At 41.7% G+C, this 21,001-nt stretch overlaps 2 protein-coding genes across 5 annotated transcripts in view; one reads left to right on the top strand and one right to left on the bottom strand.

The window, feature by feature from the left end:
- Positions 1–311: 311 nt before the first annotated feature.
- LOC119655336 overlaps positions 312–21,001 on the bottom strand; it is a 312,554-nt gene continuing 291,864 nt past the window's right edge. For 2 of the 3 annotated variants that reach the window (XM_038061181.1, XM_038061180.1), the window contains 3 exons: positions 1,161–1,796; positions 904–1,100; positions 312–785 (listed from right to left, as the gene is read on the bottom strand). In XM_038061181.1, coding sequence (XP_037917109.1) covers positions 714–785; positions 904–1,100; positions 1,161–1,796 — 905 coding nt within the window. In that variant the 3' untranslated portion in view covers positions 312–713. The remainder of the gene's footprint in view (positions 786–903; positions 1,101–1,160; positions 1,797–21,001) is intronic. The other variant, XM_038061182.1, reaches the window with a different exon arrangement.
- Positions 15,233–17,102, top strand: LOC119655338 (DNA replication inhibitor plutonium). Of its 2 annotated transcripts, none has more exons than XM_038061184.1 (4): positions 15,233–15,430; positions 15,495–15,677; positions 16,118–16,318; positions 16,753–17,102. In XM_038061184.1, coding segments are annotated over exons 1-4 (456 nt in total). In that variant the 5' UTR covers positions 15,233–15,429; the 3' UTR covers positions 16,824–17,102. The 2 variants fall into 2 exon arrangements, with proteins under 2 accessions (XP_037917112.1, XP_037917111.1); XM_038061183.1 differs by having other exon boundaries at positions 15,235–15,426.

A 21,001-nucleotide genomic window follows, 5' to 3' on the forward strand; every position in this document is an offset into this window, starting at 1 on the left:
AAGGCCTGAGGGCTTGGAGCTGAACTAAACTAACTAAGTCTTGAAAGAAGTTTGGGCGAGGCAAAGAAATTGGATTTTCAATTTTCTTCTATACTGAGAGCAATAGTGGTAAAATGGACTGAAAAATTTTTTGAAAGATTTTGGTCGAAAGAATACGGAAATATTAGCAACCACGAAGCTGCGTATGTACAACAAAAATGTCCCTGTTATTCTCAGCTTCAAATTTTGACTGAATTAAAAAATTAAAATTCAGAATATTTTTCGGGCATTAGATTGCCATGTCGTAAGAATTGACTAAAATGTTGTAAATATGATTTTTAAAAAATTTATTTTATAGTAAAAGCATAAGATTTATATACAAACGATTTTACAATATACATTACATATTTTAATGATTTGAGTATGATCTTAATCGAATCCGTCCCTCAAATTGTGACTAATCCAATACAAAAGTGAAAAGGTGAGAAGATGTTTAATATTTACAATGCTTGCCTTACAAACTAATGAAATGAAGTAATAACAATAGAGCGTAGTCTACAATTTTGTGTTCAGCGTTTGTGACGATTTCTTTCCGAAAATGAAGAATAAAATAAAATGATGCGCAGAGTTGTTTTGAACATTATGCAATGTACAGACAGTGCTAGTCAGAATAATACTATTGGTGGCAATGAATGCGAATAAAATGGTTCTGATCGCTAAGCTAAGGGGATTAACTAGGAAAGTGTTGAAGGAGCTTCCTTGTAGACGCACATAGCTTCATCGGCACCATCAGGACAGTCGATTGTCTGAAATAGAAGTTGAAGGATTGAATATCGACACCTTTAAAGTTTGGCAATAGGGGCCCAAGCTCTTCATTTCTTATGCCCCATTACGTCAACAAATTTATACTTTCATGTACTATACCTTATCGCATAATTGCTCAACAGTTATGCACTTTCCGCTGACACATCTGAGCTCTCCATTTGGACACTGATTCGGGCCAGGCGTGAGTTCCTCTGTTCGTACTGTGGTGGATTGTAACGTTTGATTAGCTTTTGAATATTTGAAGTCGTTTTCGGAGTCACTGGTCATCATTATTTCCTTACTGTCTTGAAAATTTGCTACCAAGTAAAGAACATGATTTTGAATTGCCTCCTAGGGTTGAATGTTCTATAACTTACCAATATTTTTTGGGACCCCTATAACAACACGTCCACTAGCCTCTCCCTTTTGAATTTCCCCACTTTCCTCCTGATTTGTATCGTTTGTGTCGTTGTCGTTATCTGGAGCTGTTGGTAAAAAACGGTCATCATATAATTCACTTTCATCACTCAGGTGACTATCGTCGGATGAAATGGTCAAATATGGCTTGTTTTTCGGACTATTTGGCTCCTGAACGCTGGCAAAAGAAAATTCTCGAGGATTGGTTAATCGTTCATTGTCAGGATTTCCTGCTTCATCGTCGTAATCATAGCAGTCAGCCTCATCGGATCCATCAGGGCAATCATTGTACTGATCACATCGCCACTTATCTGGAATGCATTTGTCGTTTGATTGGCATCGGAACTCCTCATGTTCGCAAAGGAGACAATTTTCCTCATCTTCTCCCAGGGAACAGTCTTTAATATTGTCGCACTTCCATTGAAGTGGAATACAGGATGAGTCCAAGCATTTGAATTCATTATCGTGACAGCGACCACGTCTGGTAGGATCTTCGCATACATTACGATCACTGGAGTCTGGATAGCTATCGCAATCGAAGGTTGTTGTCAGAACTTCTGAGCTGGCGATGACACTAGCGCATGGTTCGAGAATAGCTGGAAGAAAAATAGTTCGAACTTAATTATAAAATTTTTCGTTTCAGTGAATTAGTATATTGGAAAGAAACAAGGATCTTAGTCATTTGTCAAAAGCTATAATAAAAGGCTATAATAAAATTCCAGCGTACTGGAGAGAAAATCTGGACTTTCCTCAAGTCTTTTATGGCAGTCCCCTCTTGCTGAAGGAATAATCCCTGAATGTTTTTAGTAAAAGATTGATGCACGTAACTTACGGTAAAATTTGGTTTTCGGTGACCCTAACACAATTTTCAGAGACTCATTAAAATTCTAGGTTCGCCTCTAATCAGAGTCCTTTCAAGGGTGTCTTTTTCATACAATTTAAAATATCTTTAGGTTTCTTTGTAGACTTATTCTTTCCTTTTTATTCAAGCTTACCTACCACCATTAGGATCGGGCACGATGGTCACCCGGTGGTCATCAATAGTTAAGTTTGCTGCTGTAAAATGTGCATCACCTCGGCATTAACCTCTATAAAAACCTTTATCTCTCTGCGGGTATTTGTTTTAATCACACTCTTCGAAAATTTGCTAGTTCATCGGTTTCATGGGCAAGCTTGACGTTCTCCTTATTTTTGGATCTGCAAGTTTCCTACATGACAACTCCCTAATTAAAACAAAATTTTGTCGCCGTGTGGAGAATCTTCATTATCATCATCAATTACTCGGACTCATGTAATCTCATCTGATTCCGTCAATTTTATCAGTCTAATATGTAGCGCATACATTACTACAAAGGTTCTTGAAGGCTTCACTTCAGAAGTGCTCAAGGAATGTAAGCCTGAAAGACTCTTCAAAAATTCAAGTCAAATACATTTAAATTATTCATTCTAGTTGATATTTATCTCAGTTTTTCGGCAATGTGACTATTAGCTAAAGCCTCCTTTCCTTCGTACCACCTGGATTTTTGGTCCTGTCACACTTTTTGGCAATAGAGGTAAACGGAGCAAATGGGATTATCCAGAAGTAACGACTTGAATAAGGGAGTTATCATACCATAACCTGAGAACAAAATCTAGCCAGGTATTGGGTGAGCCAAGATATAAAACCAACATTTGCGTGCTTCAAGAAAGCTATAACTTCGGCAAGGACTGCGATATAAGGAAATAAGACGTAAATCAAGTTTCTCTTTCAGAGTGATGACAGGTGTTCAAAGATTCACAGAGTATGAAACAGCGACGATGGAACTAGATCACGTAATCAATAGGCAAAAAGCATGCTGCTTGTAGGAGGTAGTCAGTGACACTAATAGGGACCCATTTGACCTCGGACATAAGTTAGCTACCCGAATACTTGGATTTCTTGTGTGATGGAAAGGAAAGAATTCCCCCCGGATTTGAAGGTTTCTAAGGGGACCGGAATAAAAATTTCAAATTGATAAGCAAAGGCAAGGGCAGATTCCGAATTGCCATCAACATAATCCTCTCAGTGTGTTAAACACACCGAGGAAACTGTTAGTCAAGATCGTCTGACGCGGTGTATTATATGGGAGGCCTTTTGCCATAACAGTATGGTTTTAGACCGGGGCAATCCATAATCGATGCAATGAGCCCTGGAAAATTTGAAAATCCTTCCTATACAATTTGGCGATATCATAGTTAATTTTAAATTAGCAATGAAATGTTTCGACATAATGGTAGCCTCGAAAATTACCATGTTTTCGGATTCAGCAGTATTGGTGATAACTGAAGTTATCTCCATCGTTCCTCATGTTACGGAGCAAAGGTTCATATACATAAAACAAGTCGGGAAACCGGAAGCTGGAGGCTTCAGATATGAAAGGTTCTGTGTATTTCTTATATAAGGATATTCGAGTGGCCATTTGTCCCATTAGAATCTAGCACGTAATATAAGCATATATTCTGTGAGAATATCCATTTTCGCGTGATACTGACATTCAAAGTTTTGGATTTGCATAGAAGCGACAACTCCGACCTATTATAAATTTGTTAGTAATAGTGCGATTTACACCAAACTTGGTAGGATCATGCTATATGCCATAGCCTACATTGTAAAATTCGTGGTACTAGTACGAACTTAATGGGGCTTTGCAGCCAATTACTAAAAATTGTAATTATTATTAATTTTATTTGAACAGACATCGTTATATAGGGTATTTCGGAGCCTAGGCACCATATAGCGGCAGTCTCGTGATTTTTTCAGATTTTTTGGTTGGGTAGTTTCTGAGAATGGGTCTGTTAAAGAAATGATTATTTTCCACCCTCGCACTCTCTACTTTTCCAACAGATGTAAAACCTAACACCGCAGCCAGACAGACATTAAACTGAATTTAATAAGGTTTTGTTTTACACAAAACTTTAAAAAGGTGAGGAACAGGTCGCTTGTGCTTAGCGCATGCATCCATTAAATTAAAAGCAACATGCTTACGAGCCAGGAGGAGGGAATTACTTTTCGGAGAAAAACGAGAAGTAGGCTTTTCCTTTGAGATAATATGCAACGATTTTTCAGGCTGAAGTAAATGAAATCCTAAGGTCGGCAACCTGAGTTATTGACGAGGTTATTGAGCGGCAGATGCATTGCAATATGCAGCGAGAGATACCTGCATTGAAGGCGTTGTCCTTTAATAACCCCAAAATTGCTTCAGAAGAAATCGATTGAAATCTATTTATAGATTGAATACGGCCTAACTACTCTGAGTACTTTGCTACTTAGGTGCACTGGGAAATAAAATCTCGGATGCGCCAGCGTAAGACGGTCTAATTTAACTATGCTCGAACCGCCAATCAATAATTGGAGTGTCAGTACCATCGGCATCGCTGCGCTATAAGTTGTTTGTCCCTAAACTAAACAGACTTACCCCGGTGTACCATCTCAAAAGGTTCTAGATCAGTCCCTAGACCAACAAGAGGGTATTTAAGTTGATAAGAAGTCCTTTCTACTGCACCAGTGTATGTATGCCTCCCTTGAGATCAGTATATATATACCGCTTCAATTTATATTTTATTTCTACTAACTAGTTAAGCTAAAACCTGCTTCTTCGTGTCGCAAGTCACATATTTTGCAACTTGGGTGCTTGCCCAAGGATGAGGGTTCCGTGGATCAGAACCGAGGAAGCATGTTGCTTTACAACTGGTTCGGTCCGCCATTAAGTGGATGGCGTACTTAGGAATCCCTTAATTCTTAAACAAAAATTTTAGTTTAGCTTCGGCCGGTTTAGGCCTGAATTTTCCAAGGCGATTTTGTCTTCAATATAATTCTCACAGATGTTGTGATTTTGAATAAATATAAGGGAGTGAATACCAGCTTGTAACCACTTCGGTCACGCTGCTCCCAGGGCGGAGGTGAGGCAGCGTCTGATGAGTTGCCTCTGCCCTGGACGAAACCGTCATACTTCTTCGTGCAGCCTTGTCGGGAGAACGTGAAGGAGTTCAATGAATCATGACATTTTGTCTCCAACACCTCGACTACGCTGATGATATCTGTTTACTCTCTCACCGGGTCATGGATCTTGGGTGAATGGCCGTGGATTTGGAAAGAGAGGCATATAATGCTGGACTGAAGATAAAAACCAACAAAATTAAGATTCTCAGGGCGATGGATCATCGCACTCTTCCTATTTGCGTTAATGGGCAGAGCATCGAAAGTGCTGATCAATTTACATATATAGGAAGCGTAGTTTCTGCCAATGGTGGCATCGAACTGGAAGCCGTATGACGTAATAGGTCAAGATGAAGTTGAGACTGTTCTGGGCTAGTGTTCTTTCTGCGTAGATATATGGGAGTAGCACAAGGGAAGTTACCCCCACGTCACTCGAAAGCTTCAAGCATTAGTGAACGCTGGTTTGATATTACTCGGCGTACAGGCCTGCAGTTCGTTGACGATGTGATTGGAAGGCGGAAGTGGCAATGGATATGTCACACACTAACGATTGGAGACAATTGCATTGCTGGGTACAACATGCAATGAAAACTACTCTCTCAAGTTGGCTAACGATTGGGTCGCCCCGTGAGCGCTTGGCACAGAACAATAGAGGACGGCGGGCATCATCCTGAAGGGAGCTGAGGCGCATTTCAATAAACCGTGAACGATGGTACACAGGTGTGTTTGACACGCTATACCCCACCAAGGGATGAATGACAACCATTTATATACATAAAATACATCCCATTCTGATATCTACTAACTACTACTACTACTACTACTGCTAACATTGTTGAATTACAGATTGAATTAAAGAGCCAGCACAATTGCAAACTATTTCGTTGGAGAGTTTGCAATTTTCGTTGTATATATTTTCTGGTCCGGCTGCTTTGCGATTTTTTTAATAATATTCACAACTTTGTCGATTATTATTGGAGGTTCTGCTTCAGTGCTGTCTAGTCGACGGTTTGTTGGCATATTGCCATTAAAAAGTTCTTTTCCTTAGTACTCCTTCCATCTAGTATGTCGGTTATATCACAAATTAGATGACAGTGCTTCTTAAGGGGGTCCTCCCGTGTGTCGGATCCGCGGAATCGAATTTTTTTTGGGCATAAATTGTATCTTGAGATAGTGTAGAATATATGGGTAAAGTGATTTTTTGATATTCGGAGTCGTTGGGAAATTATAGTGTTAAACACGTGATAAGTCACATGCCAGATTTATGTCGATCGCCGTAATAAAGCTCGTAATTATCGCGATTCATTCAGTAGTTCTTTTTTTATTCATTGAAGAAGCCGTGAAAAAACACCAAAATTAACAAAAAAAAGTTTAACACGGCATCAAAAATTAAGCTTTTAATATTTCTTAATAATCCTAGGAGATGGGTGTATAAATTGCTCCGTATTTCAATAACGAACTATGCGATCGGGCTACAAAAATTATTACGCATGCTCAAGATATTAATAAACATATGGTGAAAAATTTGTATTTGTATCTCTATCCAGTTCTTCACAAAATTTTTTAAAAAAAAGCCAAAAAATAAACGGCCCTCACACACCCTTAAGTAACTTATATGCGCATCTATTATTATTACGCGGGTCGTTTACTTACAAGTCTTTTGGGGTAGCGGTTTTAACGATAAAGGACGATGTAAAATGTGATTGGTGAAATTGAGGATTTAATTTAATCTTCTTTTCCGTCTGGAAAGTTGAGGGATCAATTCTTTTCCATTCTAACAGTTCAATTTCTCAGAATTCATTACTGAATCATGTTTCTTTCGCTTATCATTTTGATCTGAGCCATTTTATTTTTTGTTCTTCCTCCACGTTCCATAGGAGATCCTCTGTTACCTGCCTGGCTTTTCTATTCTCCTCCTAATTCACGGTATATTACCCAAAAATTGATTGATGAAATCTCGAATGCCTTAGCCAAAGAGGGTTCAATTTTTCCTATGCCGGACCCGGAACCAGTAATTGGAGTATCAGTAGCACTGACTAAGAGTGTCTTCATAAGTTATAAACAAGCTTCCCCTAATGATAGATGGCAGAGCCTTAATGTTGCTATACAAACCAAAACCTACCTGTCAGGACCTAACAGGCATACTGCAAAGATTATCCTGTCGAAAAGCAGGACGATTGTGGGTATGCTGGTTATAATGGGACATATATCAAGAATAGGAATTGTGCATGATGATACGTGCCCCTTCTGTAATGGGGAAACGGAATCTACAGAACATTTTCTATGTAAATGCCCTGCATGTGGACATATCAGACATCAGATCTTTGGCGCTGATGTGCCCCAGTTGCAACGAGTTGCATCACATCCACTAACGGTAATCCTGCGAAAAATAAAGGAATCTGGGATTTTCTGTTAGACGGGGGAATTGAGTACAATGGGCGTTCTCGATCGGAGTGCTAAGAGATTATGCTTTTCCCCCACCGCGAACACACATCAGACGATTTTCTCCGTTCATATAGTTTTCTTCTTTTATTTGCTGCTGCAGCTAAATTATGAGTTTAATAATATAGTGCCAGCGAATCAGCCATGCAACACTGACCTGCCATTGCATCAAATGTCACGGCACACACGAGCCAGAGGAGTTTTCCAGGATATCTGACGAAAGTCCCAAGTGCTTAAGCTGTGAGACAAGTGGCCGTCAATTGTCATAAGTGTCTCAACTTCGTCAAAGTGATAAAGAGGACGAACGCTCAAGAACGGGCCCCTCCATCCCGTTCAAGCGCTCCGGGCTTACATGCACCGCTTAACCAAACTATCCCTCACCTCCGTCAGTTTGTTGAATAGTCCCAGCGGTTTATGATGTTCAACGTGATGATCAACATTATAGCATTTAATCATAGGCGCTGAGTTGAACATTAACGCTAGAGTCGGTCGGGCCGATAGGTACGTGCTCAAACTGTTCCTAACCGAAAAATCGATTAAAGAGTGTTTCTGTGTGAAACCACGCTGCACTGCCGATACAAACCTTAATTTTCAAACTTTAATGTTTGTCATCATCAATTAAATCAAAGTCCTTCATACCTTCTCGCAAGCACCGCAATACATGTCTCTGACAAATTTCTCACAACTCAAATCTTTCTTTCTATCAGTACCCTTAAGTCCATAGAGGGTGCCATCGTCTCAAGTGAAACGTCATTCGGCTTCGTATAAGTCATTTCCCTCTACCGCTTCAATGAATTATTTGATCCGAACAACCTATTCACCATCAAATCCTATCCAACTGGCAAATCAGCAAATGGCAAAACTCAGACACACTTCCTGGTTGGATGACCCTTGGATGACCACAAACCCCATTGCACGTAATATTTCCCATTTTAGCACGGCACTTCCTACTTATAATGTAAGGAAGAGCTATTCATACCTCCACTACTTCCTGATATTCATCAATATCAACATAATTCCGAATCCAAAGACTGGCCCATTCCTTGAAACCGTCCCTGGCGTCAGTGACCACGATACCATCATCCTTGACATCCCATTCTCCGATCGAGTTATTCGTCAATTGATGGCTCATAAACCGATCCCTGAAAGACAAATTGTCCCAATTCCAACTTCTACAGAACCAGAAAGTTTCCAGCGACATAATTGGCTGCACGGGTCGTCAGTATACTAAAGCAATTCAGGAGAAATGTGACGAATTCGTGTCAACACATTCCCTCAATTTTCGTAACCTAATTTCTCTCACAGAAGATGTCCTACAAGACATTCATTACAAGAAAGACCTACGGCGGACATTATTTAGAAATACATATTTTCGGCAGTAATCCCTACAAAAGAACGAGATCCATGTTCTCGATACCTCAATCCGAGAAAGGATCCGAAACCCGAACACATACTGGGATCTCAGGAAAATATTCCTGCGACTTGGTAGAACTACCAATTGGAATCACATCCTTCCACAAAAAAAAAAAGCGAACGTGGTTGCTAACCATTTTATGAAAGCCCAACACTTCACCCTGCACATGCTTGACCAAAGCTTTGAAGCTGAAGTCAATGTATCAATTAACTTTCTCCGATCCTCACTGTCCCACTTTCAAACAGCTAAACCCGCTGGATCTTTTGAGTACCGTCTCCTCCCAAACAGACCCTCTGGCTCAAACCCGCAAATTAACTTTGTCAAATCCAAAATGGTGGCGATGTTGATCAGAGTAAAAGGTCGACCGAACTTGACACATTCCCTCCATAATAATTAAAACTTCCTCTCAACATTATACCACCACTCATTTCCCTCCGACCTGGTAGCTGTGCTCACACCACACCGGAAACTGCAGGCCTATTTCTATCCTCTCAACATTTGCCAAAATCTTCGAGCGGACCATCAAGTCAATGATAGATGAGCATTGCAATAGAAACAATTATAACCCGGACATCCAGTTTACCAACTGAAACGATCGTTCGGTTGAGCATGCTCTCCTAGTCCTGAAAATCGACCTCCTACTCGGAATTAATCGCAAGACACCTACAATAGCCTGTCTCCTTGACATTAGAAAAGCTTTCCACATCATACGGCATACGTTTATAAGCTAAATAACATCCTTCACTTCCATGCGCACCTCTGTAAGCTAACGCTTAGCTTCCTAGAAGGGAGGAAATTCCAAGTAAAGGTTCAGCAACAACTGTCCTCACCTTAACATAGTTCCACGTTGAGAGGGGGGGGGGGGTGTCAATACATGCAAAAGGGAGGTGTCAATTTTTTTTTGCGAATATAGTCATGTGGGATGTCAAATCAATGGTTTCGATGAGCACTTTCCAAAGCTAGCTTGGGTTCTGACGTTTGATGCAAGGCGGGAGAGTGCGGGGGCTGGAAAGTAATGATTTCTCTCACGGAAAATTTCTTAGAAATTAGACCACAATCGTGACTTATATAAATAAAGCTGATAGTATTATATTATCATACAATATTATATTACCATATGGCGGCCTGGTCTGACTATGCTTCAGCTTAAAGTTCCATAATTCGACAAGTCGTCACACGACCTACTCGGGGTGGTCGCTGTAAACCGTTTTCAGATGGGCCAAGAGTGTGTAGGGCCGGGTTGGGAATAGGCTTCCCAACTGATGAGGATCTGCTTGTCTGCTGGTCATGTGTTAGGGGCCAGTAGATCTGGCGGGAGCATGAGCCGAAGCAACAGCGCAGGGATCGTTCTCCCTGCACTGGAGAAGGTGGTAATAGAACTCAAGCCAAGGTGGGAAACCATACGCCGAGGGCTGCATGCCCCACTGGCTTGGATTTTAGTATGCGAACTCTGAATACCTTGGGAACTTTCAGTTTCAAATAAGACCTTTACTCTGGTGGCCGGGGTACCCAGGGTGGACATTCTTCCCGGACTACTCGCGGGACCAAGACATGGACTCAATCTTTAAAATAAATAAACCGACGATAGACGAAGAGGAGGTGATGCCAGTCGCATCATCGGAGGACAAGCTGCTGGCATCCAGCCAGGGAACAGTAGTCGTCGAGAGCAGTACACTCGGCGTCAGCCGTGGCACCGCTGTGCTGAAACCAATTGCAGGGACCTCCTGGAGCGAGGTGGCAGACGGACTAGTGGTTTCCAGCCTGGAATCCACTGCCGTCAAGCTGGGTGTGGCGAGCACCAGACATAGTACTCCTAACCCGAAACATTCGAGGTCGCGGATCCCTCAAAAGCAAAGACCGACAAGAACGTCGGTTACCGGAAACCGACTAAAAAGGGAAGGTCCACTGGTGTCCTGCTCAAGAGCCAGCACCAGAAGGCCATGTTGATCAGCAAGATTGCTAAGAATAAGCAGGCCGGTACTGTCGACGAGCGGGATGAAAAAAATCTCGCTAAATACCAGGCGATTGTTGAGGAATACAACAGCAAACCCCTGGCTGATGAGCAGAAGGCAAAGCTCATCGCTTTGAAACGTAATCGATCTTAAGACGAGGTCGAGCGAGGTCACAAGCGGAGGAGAGTGGGCAAGAGCCCAGATGGTAAGGAACATCTGAAGAAAATTACGCAAAACCAGCCAACCGACAAGCCATGAACTACGAAAACCTTCAGTGATGTGGGCAGGAGCCACTTACGCGTTGCACTCGCGGATGGTAATTCTGCTAGCTGTAAACTAGCGCCAGAGGTGTCGAAGGCAAACACACGCTGCTTTGATTCCTCTCAGGTAGTCCGTGTCAGGGGTGTAAAGATTAATGTCATCCTCTACGACGAGATTCCCAGGATACCGGTCGCACGCATCTGGTTGCCGAAGATACGTATGGAGAAAGTGAGGCGCAGGAATTGCACCTGCAAACCCTAGGATTCCCATGGCAGACTGGGTTGTTATCAAGGAGAAGGAACCCCAGACAAACAGATTTTCTACTCTGTATAAACGGAGAGTGCCTGGAGGCACTGGAAAAGGTCGATTATAATGTGCAGTTCGGAGTCAGGGACGTTTAGGTAAAAGTGTTCGACGACGACGACCTAGATCCAATCGACGTTGCTGTTCGAGGAGGTGAGGATCGACGGTCCGACGGGGACTGACGAAACCCCCAGGCAAACAGATCGTGCTGAGGGTAACGCAGATAAATCTGTAGCACGCGGAGTGCGCCTCGGCTAATTTGATTGTCTTCCTCCTAGAGGACCTAAAGACCGCATGTATTTCCTCGGCTTCGGCTTATATGGCTCACGACCGATCAACTCCGCCAGAAGAACTACAAAATTTGACGAACATCATAGCAACACAGAGGGCCAAACTGTTGATAGGCTGCTAGGGCAATGCAAGGCATACGCTTTGGGCAGCTCGGAATTCAACGAGAGAGGTTAGTCATTCTTTGATTTTATTATTACTTCAAACCTATCGGTGTGTAACAGGGACAGTACCTTCCATTTCCCAAGTTCGAACTATGACGGTTGGGAGCAGGTTCTTTATATTACCCTAATAACCAACAATGGGATTCTTAGGGTGAAAAACTATAGAGTGTCTGACCAGGGATCCTTCTCAGATCACAGTTGGTTACTTTCCAGTCTAGACCTCGCCACAGAGGTCTTCAAACTCTTCAGAGATCCCAGAAGGATCGACTGGAAAAAGTTTGGTCAAGTAATTAAGAAGAAACTCGTCGGTGCGCAAATTGGTAAGATTAGAACGACAGACAAACTGGAGTCAAAGGTTTGGGCCCCGGAAAAGACATTCAATACCGCCTTTAAAGTCTCGTGCCCTACTAACTACAGCAAAATGACACTGCCACCGTGGTGGAATGAAGATCTCCCTAGCCTTAGAAAGTTGTCCAGGGAAATCTTCAACATCTGCCACAGGCATAAATATTGACAGCAATACAAGGGCTGCCTGAAGAAGTACAAGTCGGCAAGGTTGCACAATTGTCAGAACATCGAAAGCACCACAATCCGCGAGGTTCAGCAAGATTCTGTCCATGGAACATAAGAGCTCATCCTTTCTTAAAAAGTCAGAAGGCTCTTGGACCGAATCTTCTGGTGAAACTTTATTGCTGCTGGCTTCAGGCACTTTCCCGCTGGCGAGGAGGACTGTAAGTGAGTGCCTTCCCTGGAGGGTTTGCAGCGACTCCAGCGTGCGAGACTATCAAATCGGTAATTACCGAGGAGTAGATCGGCTGGGCTATAAACACCTTCTCTGTTTATAAATCTCCGGGCCCAGGTGGCATAATGCTACAGAAGCAGCAGGAAAGGGTTGTGCCGTGGCTTGTTGAGATTTACTGTAGCTGTATCTCTTTAGGATATGTACCACAGTCCTGGAGACGAGCACGGGTGATTTTCATATCGAAAGCGGGCAGGCGCGGTCACGAATCCGTGAAGGACTTTCCACCAATCAGCCCCACCTCGTTCGTGCTGAAGACTCTAGAGCGCGTCCTGGACATCCACTTAAGGACGATTATGGAAAGAACGTCTTTCTCTAAGTCCCAGCATGCTTACCTCAAAGGAAAATCCACAGAAACCGCTCTTCTGAGGTAATTGGCGCGATTGGTCGGCGACTGCAGTATAGTCCAGCTGCCTTCTTGGATATATAGGGAGCTATCAACAATGTTAGTACCAATGCCATCAAGGAAGCCTTGACTAGTATTGGATTGGAGGGGTATCTTACGCATTGGATTATATGCATGCAAAGTACCAGGATAATCCAGCCGGATCTGGGAGGCAACCACATGACCAGTGCTGTAAACAGAGGCACACCCCTAGGGTGGCGCCATCTCATCGGTGCTCTGGTTGATAGTGATGGACGACAGCAGGGTGAAGGTAGTGATGTATGACGACGATTACCAAGTGGCGATATTAGTGTGAGAGATCTTTCCGTCCATTATGAGCGACATTATGGAAGGAGCGTTGCGAAAGGTGTGCCTGTGGGCTACAAGATGCGGATTCGGCATAAACCCAACCAAAACGGAACTGATGCTATTCATCACCAAGACAGTTTAGTTTAATAAAGCCTGTATAGCCTTCTATTCCTGCAAGAGAATCTTTGCAAAGAAATGGGGTCTCCGGCCGAGGATGATGTACACTGCTGTAGCAGCTATAGAACCAAGCTTAATAGGATTCAAAAAACCGCGTGTGCAGGTGCTACCGGGGTTCCTCAGTACTGCCCGGCAGATGCTCTTAATGTGCTCCTGCATCTCCTCCCCCTAGGCCTCCACATTAAATATGTTATAGCGTACAGAGCCATTAGACTATGTGAGTCCGATGCTGGAGAGCGAAGTCCTACGTTATTGTAACATCCTAGAAGAAGTACATCGGGAAATTCCCCACGGACTATGTCAGATGGAAGCTGGACTTCACGAGAAACTGGATTTCCCAACCAGGGCCAAGTGGAAGGCTGACGGCGTGTTGTAAGGTTATGACTCAGTATTCTCTACCGATGGATCAAAGATGGTCTGTGGAGTTGGCGCAGGGGTTTTCTCAAATACACACGGTATATCCAAGTCGTATGGTCTCCCAGATTTCGCTAGTGTATTCCAAGTGGAAGTACTGGCGATACTGGAAGTCTGCCGATGGCTGGAGCGTGATCCGAGCTCCAAACGTAATATAGCCATTCTTTCCGACAGCCAAGCGGCCATCAAAGTTTTGTACTCAGCGACGACATTTCCCAGGCTAGTGGGGCAGTGCAGAGACGCGCTGAACAGTCTGGGTGGCACGCTCAAGGTCACCCTCCTCTGGGTTTCTGGGCATAGGAATGAATGAGCGGGCTGACAGATTGGTCAGGCGGGGCTCTGCTCTTGGCAGCCCTTCGGCGGGTACAGTCGGTGTCTCGCTGGCGGCTGTTAAGGGCGGAGTATAAGTATGTACAAGTGCACTACTTAACAGTTGCGGACCTCAGATGGCGAAGGCTTACCAGCTGTGCCAAATCAAGGAGGATTTGGCCGTTTATAACAAAGCCCGATCGCGAGAACCTCTGTGCCAGACGCGTGTAAATGCATTCAAGATTACAGCGGTCTGCTCGGGGTACCGGCCCATAGGCGATCATGCCGCCAGGCTCGGAATACCCTACAATTCGCATCGCCGAAGCTGCGGAGAGGGGGGGGAGCATTGACCAATTGCCTACCTCTAGCTAGAGTCAGGCTACGGACACTGGCTAAACCATTCTTTGCGGACCTCAGAGAGATTTCTAGCTGCAGGGTGGGAGAGCTGCTTTCCGTCGTGAATGTGGACTGGCTTCGAAGGTCCGAACCGACTTGTCTTTGCCTCCCTGCTCACATAACAGTAGTCACAACCTTAGAAGTTTGTGGCATGAAAACGGCGAACCACGGGACTAATTGGGCTTCTCGGAGCGGCCATTGATACCTATCTACCCACCCCTATTACCATACTGTGAGGGATACTAACTAAACAATAATTTAAACGCTAGTGAGGGGATATGTTAAGAAAATTTACTGAATAGTACAAATAATACTCCGCAGTGAAGAAAATCTTTATGATACTTGAAGAGCCTAACGATTCAGTAGTACCCTATTTGTAGGAAAGAAGAAAGAAGAAAGTTTCACTCAGTTTTTGCTTTTAATTCGGAATTTTTGCTAAACAAATGCATTTTCTAGAAAACAGTTAGCTGCATAGTATCAGAATTTGGCGTTAGGCCTTTCCCTCTTTCGAAAACATCGAAAGACCAGTTCGCCTTTCCAATAAATGGAACATTATAAATAGACGAAGTTGATAATTTGCCAAATTAGCGTTGCTGAACTATCAGCTCCATTGATTTTGGATGTGTTTTTTCTGCCTTATCAATAGTGATGTTTAGTTGTGAGTAACAAGCAATCTTAAGGAATATTCCGCTGGAATTCTAGATGAATTTTATTCTGTTATTCTAGTGTTCAGTTTAGTTTATGTGAATAAAGTCCGGGCACTGCAAAGTGCAATTCCAATGCAAGACCTGGAAATGGTGGACGACTATGGAAATACCCCGCTATTGATGGCTTGTTTCCTGGGCCGGGACCAGTGTGTTGAAATTTTGGTGCAAAGCGGCGCGAGTCTGAAGGCAATGAATTATTTCGGTAAGTATGTACCGTGTCAATGGTAACGGGACGAATTAAATCCAGAACATTTGGAACAGACCAGGTTCGTTATTTCCCTAAATAATCGAGGTGAGTGTGGTGGTGATTTCCAATTGCAACTGGAAAATATAACAAAGCAGTGATCGAAACTAATAGTTTTGGTGTCATTCTAAAATTATATCAAAATTGATCGTGTGTGGTCCTTTTTGGAAGTTTTAGTTTTATTTACACCACTAAAGGTGCACTGCTCAGGCTAATTAGACAAACTAGTTAATTATTTTGGACATCCACATCTAGCCTAAGCTTGTGATAGAGATTTTACCTTTTTCTTAAACTCTAGTGGTAACTGAAACTACGTTTAACGGGTTCGAGAAAAATCAGATCGTATAATTTTTCAAAGATTGCTTAACTAAGCATTTGTTAAAATTATACATTTTCAGGACAAAACGCACTAACACTAGCCACCTACAGCGGAAATACTAGAATTGCTCTCTACTTGATGAGATACCGTTCATACGAGGATTTCACAGCTTCTTCTATAATTCCTCCACTGTGCGTAGCTATTCTGCGAAATAATCAGAAGTTGACAGAAATATTTTGTGCAGAAAGTCCAACGGCGGATAAAATACGAACGGTTCATGGTGAGTATCTTTGATTTAAGTCCTGATAGCAGGAGGGAAGATTTCAATATTAAGGCTCATCACCACAGGTTAAAAAACAAAAACCATCTATTATCTACTTCGATACAGTTGTATGACCAATAAAAGTGGAAAATTTTGTTTGAATTGTTTCATTTTCAGCGGACCTCGATTAATGTAAAATTGTAGATCCTATTATAACTTACTTATTCCTACAATAGTGTAAGATGGTGCAATAAAATGTCGTAATCGTCACCAATGGCGCAACAGCCAGTATCTGGTCTAAGCCTGCCTTAGTAAGGAGCTCCCGACATCCGGGTTTTGCGTCGAGGTGTATTGTCCCCAAGAATTTTGACATTAGAGTTCACAAAACCTTTCAGATTTGAATAAGCTAGCTTTAGATTTCCAGCTTATTTAATCAAATCTTTTATTTGCAGGTGTTGGCACTAGGGATATGGTAAAGATTTTTATGGCAAACGATTCGACGTCTACCAATATTCGACTGTGATAGGACTCTATTTAACGAAGTTTAATTTATTTTTCTTTATTTTTATTTTGTTTACTATTTAAGCAATGTTGTCCTACAGCGGTATTATTATGTTTCTGTTTTACACTTTAGCTTGTTTTAATGTTATATTTGTCGGTTGGTTCCTTTATTTTTACTTTAATCTTTTTGATTGACGTATGGGTTCTTCCCTCTTCTGCAATTTTTCAAAATATATTACACCCTCAAAATGTTTATCGACCAAACTTTTTACAAGATTGAATAAATGATTTGATACGATTATTTGCTGGCTATGTTCTTATTTCCTTCATTAGAAAGCTCTAGGTTGATTTCGCAAATATTGCTATGGCAATTGTTTTATTGGTGTAAAACGGCCAAACCTAAGATGGATTTACTGCGGTTTTTATATCCCATTCTATATGTTACCCTCAAAGCAATGGCATTAATGATATTTTCATATAGGAATGCTGGATTTATTCTATTTACGAAATTCCTTTTATCAAATATAGAACGACACTTCTATTATAATGACATGCATAGTATGAAAATGGTCAAGTTTTCTTTTACAGGAAATGGACCTTCTAAGTTAATTGCAATATATTTATGTATAATAAGAGTTCCGGCGTCCCACAGAAGACATGTCCTAGATCACCATATAAGCTGATTTTAAAACGCAGCAACGAACGTGTAGTTGTAAATTGCCGATATTGCGGACGAGGCACTTTGTATCCTGCGATGCTCAATGCCTAGCCCTGCAATTTTTGTGGGAAATTGTCAAATCGCAGGTGATGGATAGGGATATAGCTATAAATCGACAAATATGTATTCATGAATTCGGGACCTTATGTCTTTGCTTTGTATATCCTTAATGTGGATATTAAAATGGTTCGGATTGAAAGGGGGGGAGTTTTACAAATTTCTAAATAGAAGGCGCGGAAAACAGTGGTTCTAGCGGAGAGTGGAGCAGAGCTCAGTCAAGAACAAATCATCTTTCTCTCTATTCGGAGGGAATCCATGGACACACAATCTTTTCTATTGTTTGAAGGGAATCCATGAAGGACAAGTCCAATGTGCACTAGACTATTAAGAACATGGCCTGTTTCTGTTTTACAAGAAATATGTCCCCAGAGGAATGAAAATCATAGAGACGGCGCAGATGACGCCTCCTCAAGATTTCAAAAAGATAAAAATTGAAAAAGAGAAGTAGTACGAAGACAAGGAATCTGTTGGATTCCTTCAGGACATTGAATGACAAAAACTACTCTCACTAAAGAAAGTGAGCAGTTGTAGAGAATAGTCAAAGTCGTGGAAACAGTGACGACAAAAAAAAAGAAGGAAAACCACCAAAAAGAAAGTTCGAAAGAAAAAGATGCGCCATACAAGGTGAATATTATCTGCAAACAAGTCGGGAAACCGGAAGTTGGACGCTTCAGATATGAAAGGTTTTGCGTATTTCTTTTATAAAAATATTTGAGTGGACACTTGTCCTATTAATACCTAGCACGCAATATATGCACACATTATGTGAGAATATCCACTTTCGCGTGATACTGACATTCAAAGTTTTGAATTTGCACAGAAGCAACTACTTTGACCTATAACAACTTTGTTAGTAATATTGTAATTTACACCAAACTTGGCAGGACACATGCTCTATCTCTATCCTACTTTGCTACATTTCGTCGTTCTAGGATGAACTTAAGGGCGGTTTTGCAGTCAGCTACTAGAAATTATTGTATTATTATTAACTTTAGTGAAGTGGTGTAGAGGGTATTCCGGAGCCTAGGCACTGTATAGTGGCAGTTTCTTGATTTTTTTCAGATTTTTCGGTTGGGTAGTTTCTGAGAATGGGTCCGTAAAAGAAATGATCACTTTGACCCTCCGCATTTCTCACCATTCCAACAAATCCAATTTCCAATCCAAATTCCAAAACTATAGACCTTCTTTTGCATATATAGATACCCCCCCAGAGAGTTCACAGTTCCCACCTTTCCGAAAAATTTGGTGTCAATCACTATAATCGAGAAAAGTCGAGAAAAATGCGTGTGGCAGACAGACTATCTGTCTGTGGATAGTATATCGATTTTAATAAGGTTTTATTTCACATAAAACGTAATCCTTCAGAATGTTAAATCTGATTCGAAACAGATGTACTTAGTGGGGAACATGAACTAAACGTTATTCGGGAAGGAAATTTTATGCTTGAGCGGAAAAAGTCTCTTCGCACGTAGGAGGAAAATTGTTTTGATGGGAAAGTCTTCAAGGAATAGACTGAAAATAAGAACCAAAACTCGGAAGATCGCTACAGTGCAAGAATATTGCCGATATAGAAAGAATTATGGGGATACATAAATTTTAATTATTAGTTCATCAGACGCAGAGTTCAAACTCTAGCAGCTTATAATAGATTAGGCCATTTGGAGACTCAGAGGATAGGCATGACTCAAGGAATGCCACTTTGTGGAAGCATGCAATGACCCGGCGATAGATAAAAAAGGGCAGAAAACATGGAGGAAATATTTTAGCAATGCAAAGCTGACTTTGAATCTACCAATTTACCAGGAAAAGGAGAGTATTGATTGTTGGCATGCCGTAGACATCAGCAAAGTCATTTGTTACAAGGTGATAGAGTTCACAAATAATCTTAATCGTTGCAAAGCAGCGGAAGATCTTCTCTCAATTGAGGGTTGGTTGGGTCGCTGGCCGCCGCTGTTACGTGGAAACGTTTAAAAGCCATATCATCATCAATTACGCAAGAACTGGTATCCGGTCTAGGCCTGCATTAGTAAGAAGCTGTACACTCCAGTTTTGCGTCGATGGCCACCAGTTTGATATTCCTAAAAGCCGCCCGGGATCCTGGTCCTATCATTCCAGGGTCTGTTATGCCTTTTTTCTACCATAGATATTGCAAAGTCTATAATTGCAGATGGATCGTCGTTGTGGTCTATTGAGCCTGATTTTATCTGTAACTAGATGGCCATGGTATTGTTTGTAAATTTGATCGTTATATAGGCAACAGAATCGTCCATTTTCACGTAGGGGGAAAATTCAGAGGATTCTTCTCTCGAACGTGACTAAGATTTCTCAATTTTTCTTACACAGAACCTAGTCTCCGAGGAATACAGACTAGCAAGATCATTGGCTTGTATAGTAAAAGCTTTGAACCTATTGTATAGTAGGATAGTAGGATGAATAGGCTCTGTTGGCTATCAACAACCGTTCGCGGATTTTCTCGTCTTCGTCATAGCTGCTATTGAATGTGAAATTAGCAACTCTATAAAAGTTGGATTCTCTTATCTTTATTGTTTTTATTCGACTAGTGCGTATATCAAATTGCATATATTTTGTCTTATCTTCAAGTCAAAAAATTTCGCACTGTCTGTTCGATCTAGAAGAAGGTAGTTTCTACATCCCGGGTTGTTGTTCCTATAATATCGACATCGGCATGTGCCAGTAGTTAGATGAACTTGAAGAGAATGGCACTCCTCATATTTGCATCAGCATCACAGAAAAATGTTTCTAGATCCAGGTTAAAAGGGACGGTTAGTGGGACCTCCCCATTTTTGAAGCTGAATGTTCTCGAGAGGTATCCAGCTGCTTTGTCTGGCCTCGTCCATTGGTCAGGGTCAGCCTAGTCAGTCTTATCAATTTGGTTGGCACACCGAATTTCCTCATGATCGTGACAGTTTTACCCTGGATATGTTATCATAGGCGCAACTTATGACGATGTTCTGACAGTTTTTGTATAGTATACAATTGTGGCTATAATAAGTCAAAAAGGCGCAAGATATCTGGAGAGGCCATATGTTCAAGAAGTATAAAGCTAGCCAGAATAGGAGTGAGAGGAACGGGAGGAGTTTGCGAATTGCTGGTAGGTAACAGTAGATGCTCAGCATTTGCCTAATTCTAAGGTTTATTGTAGAAATAAAGTTAATAAAAATTAATATCAATCATCGTTCAAAAGTTAAGGCTTAAGAATACACTCGAAACCTTCCCTGCTTGTCATAAGAGGAGACTAAAAGAAATAGCTGCAGCCTGCAAATTTTGGATTTTTACTGCTAGGGAAACGCCTCGGATTGCAACTAACCTCCCTGTAACACTTTTACAATCGAAAACGAACTATGATTGGTTTTTGGAATGAGCGTACGTTCTTCGACAACGATATCGAGAGTCCTCCGAAT

This window comes from Hermetia illucens, chromosome 4 (genome assembly GCF_905115235.1).
Source record: "Hermetia illucens chromosome 4, iHerIll2.2.curated.20191125, whole genome shotgun sequence".
Taxonomy (NCBI): Eukaryota; Metazoa; Arthropoda; class Insecta; order Diptera; family Stratiomyidae; genus Hermetia; species Hermetia illucens.

What these genes read in the sequence shown, in the direction of transcription:
- LOC119655338 (XM_038061183.1), top strand. An exon ending in GAAGGCAATGAATTATTTCG is followed by an intron (nt 15,678 to 16,117) that starts GTAAGTATGTAC and finishes ATACATTTTCAG; the next exon opens with GACAAAACGCACTAACACTA. An exon ending in TAAAATACGAACGGTTCATG is followed by an intron (nt 16,319 to 16,752) that starts GTGAGTATCTTT and finishes TTTTATTTGCAG; the next exon opens with GTGTTGGCACTAGGGATATG.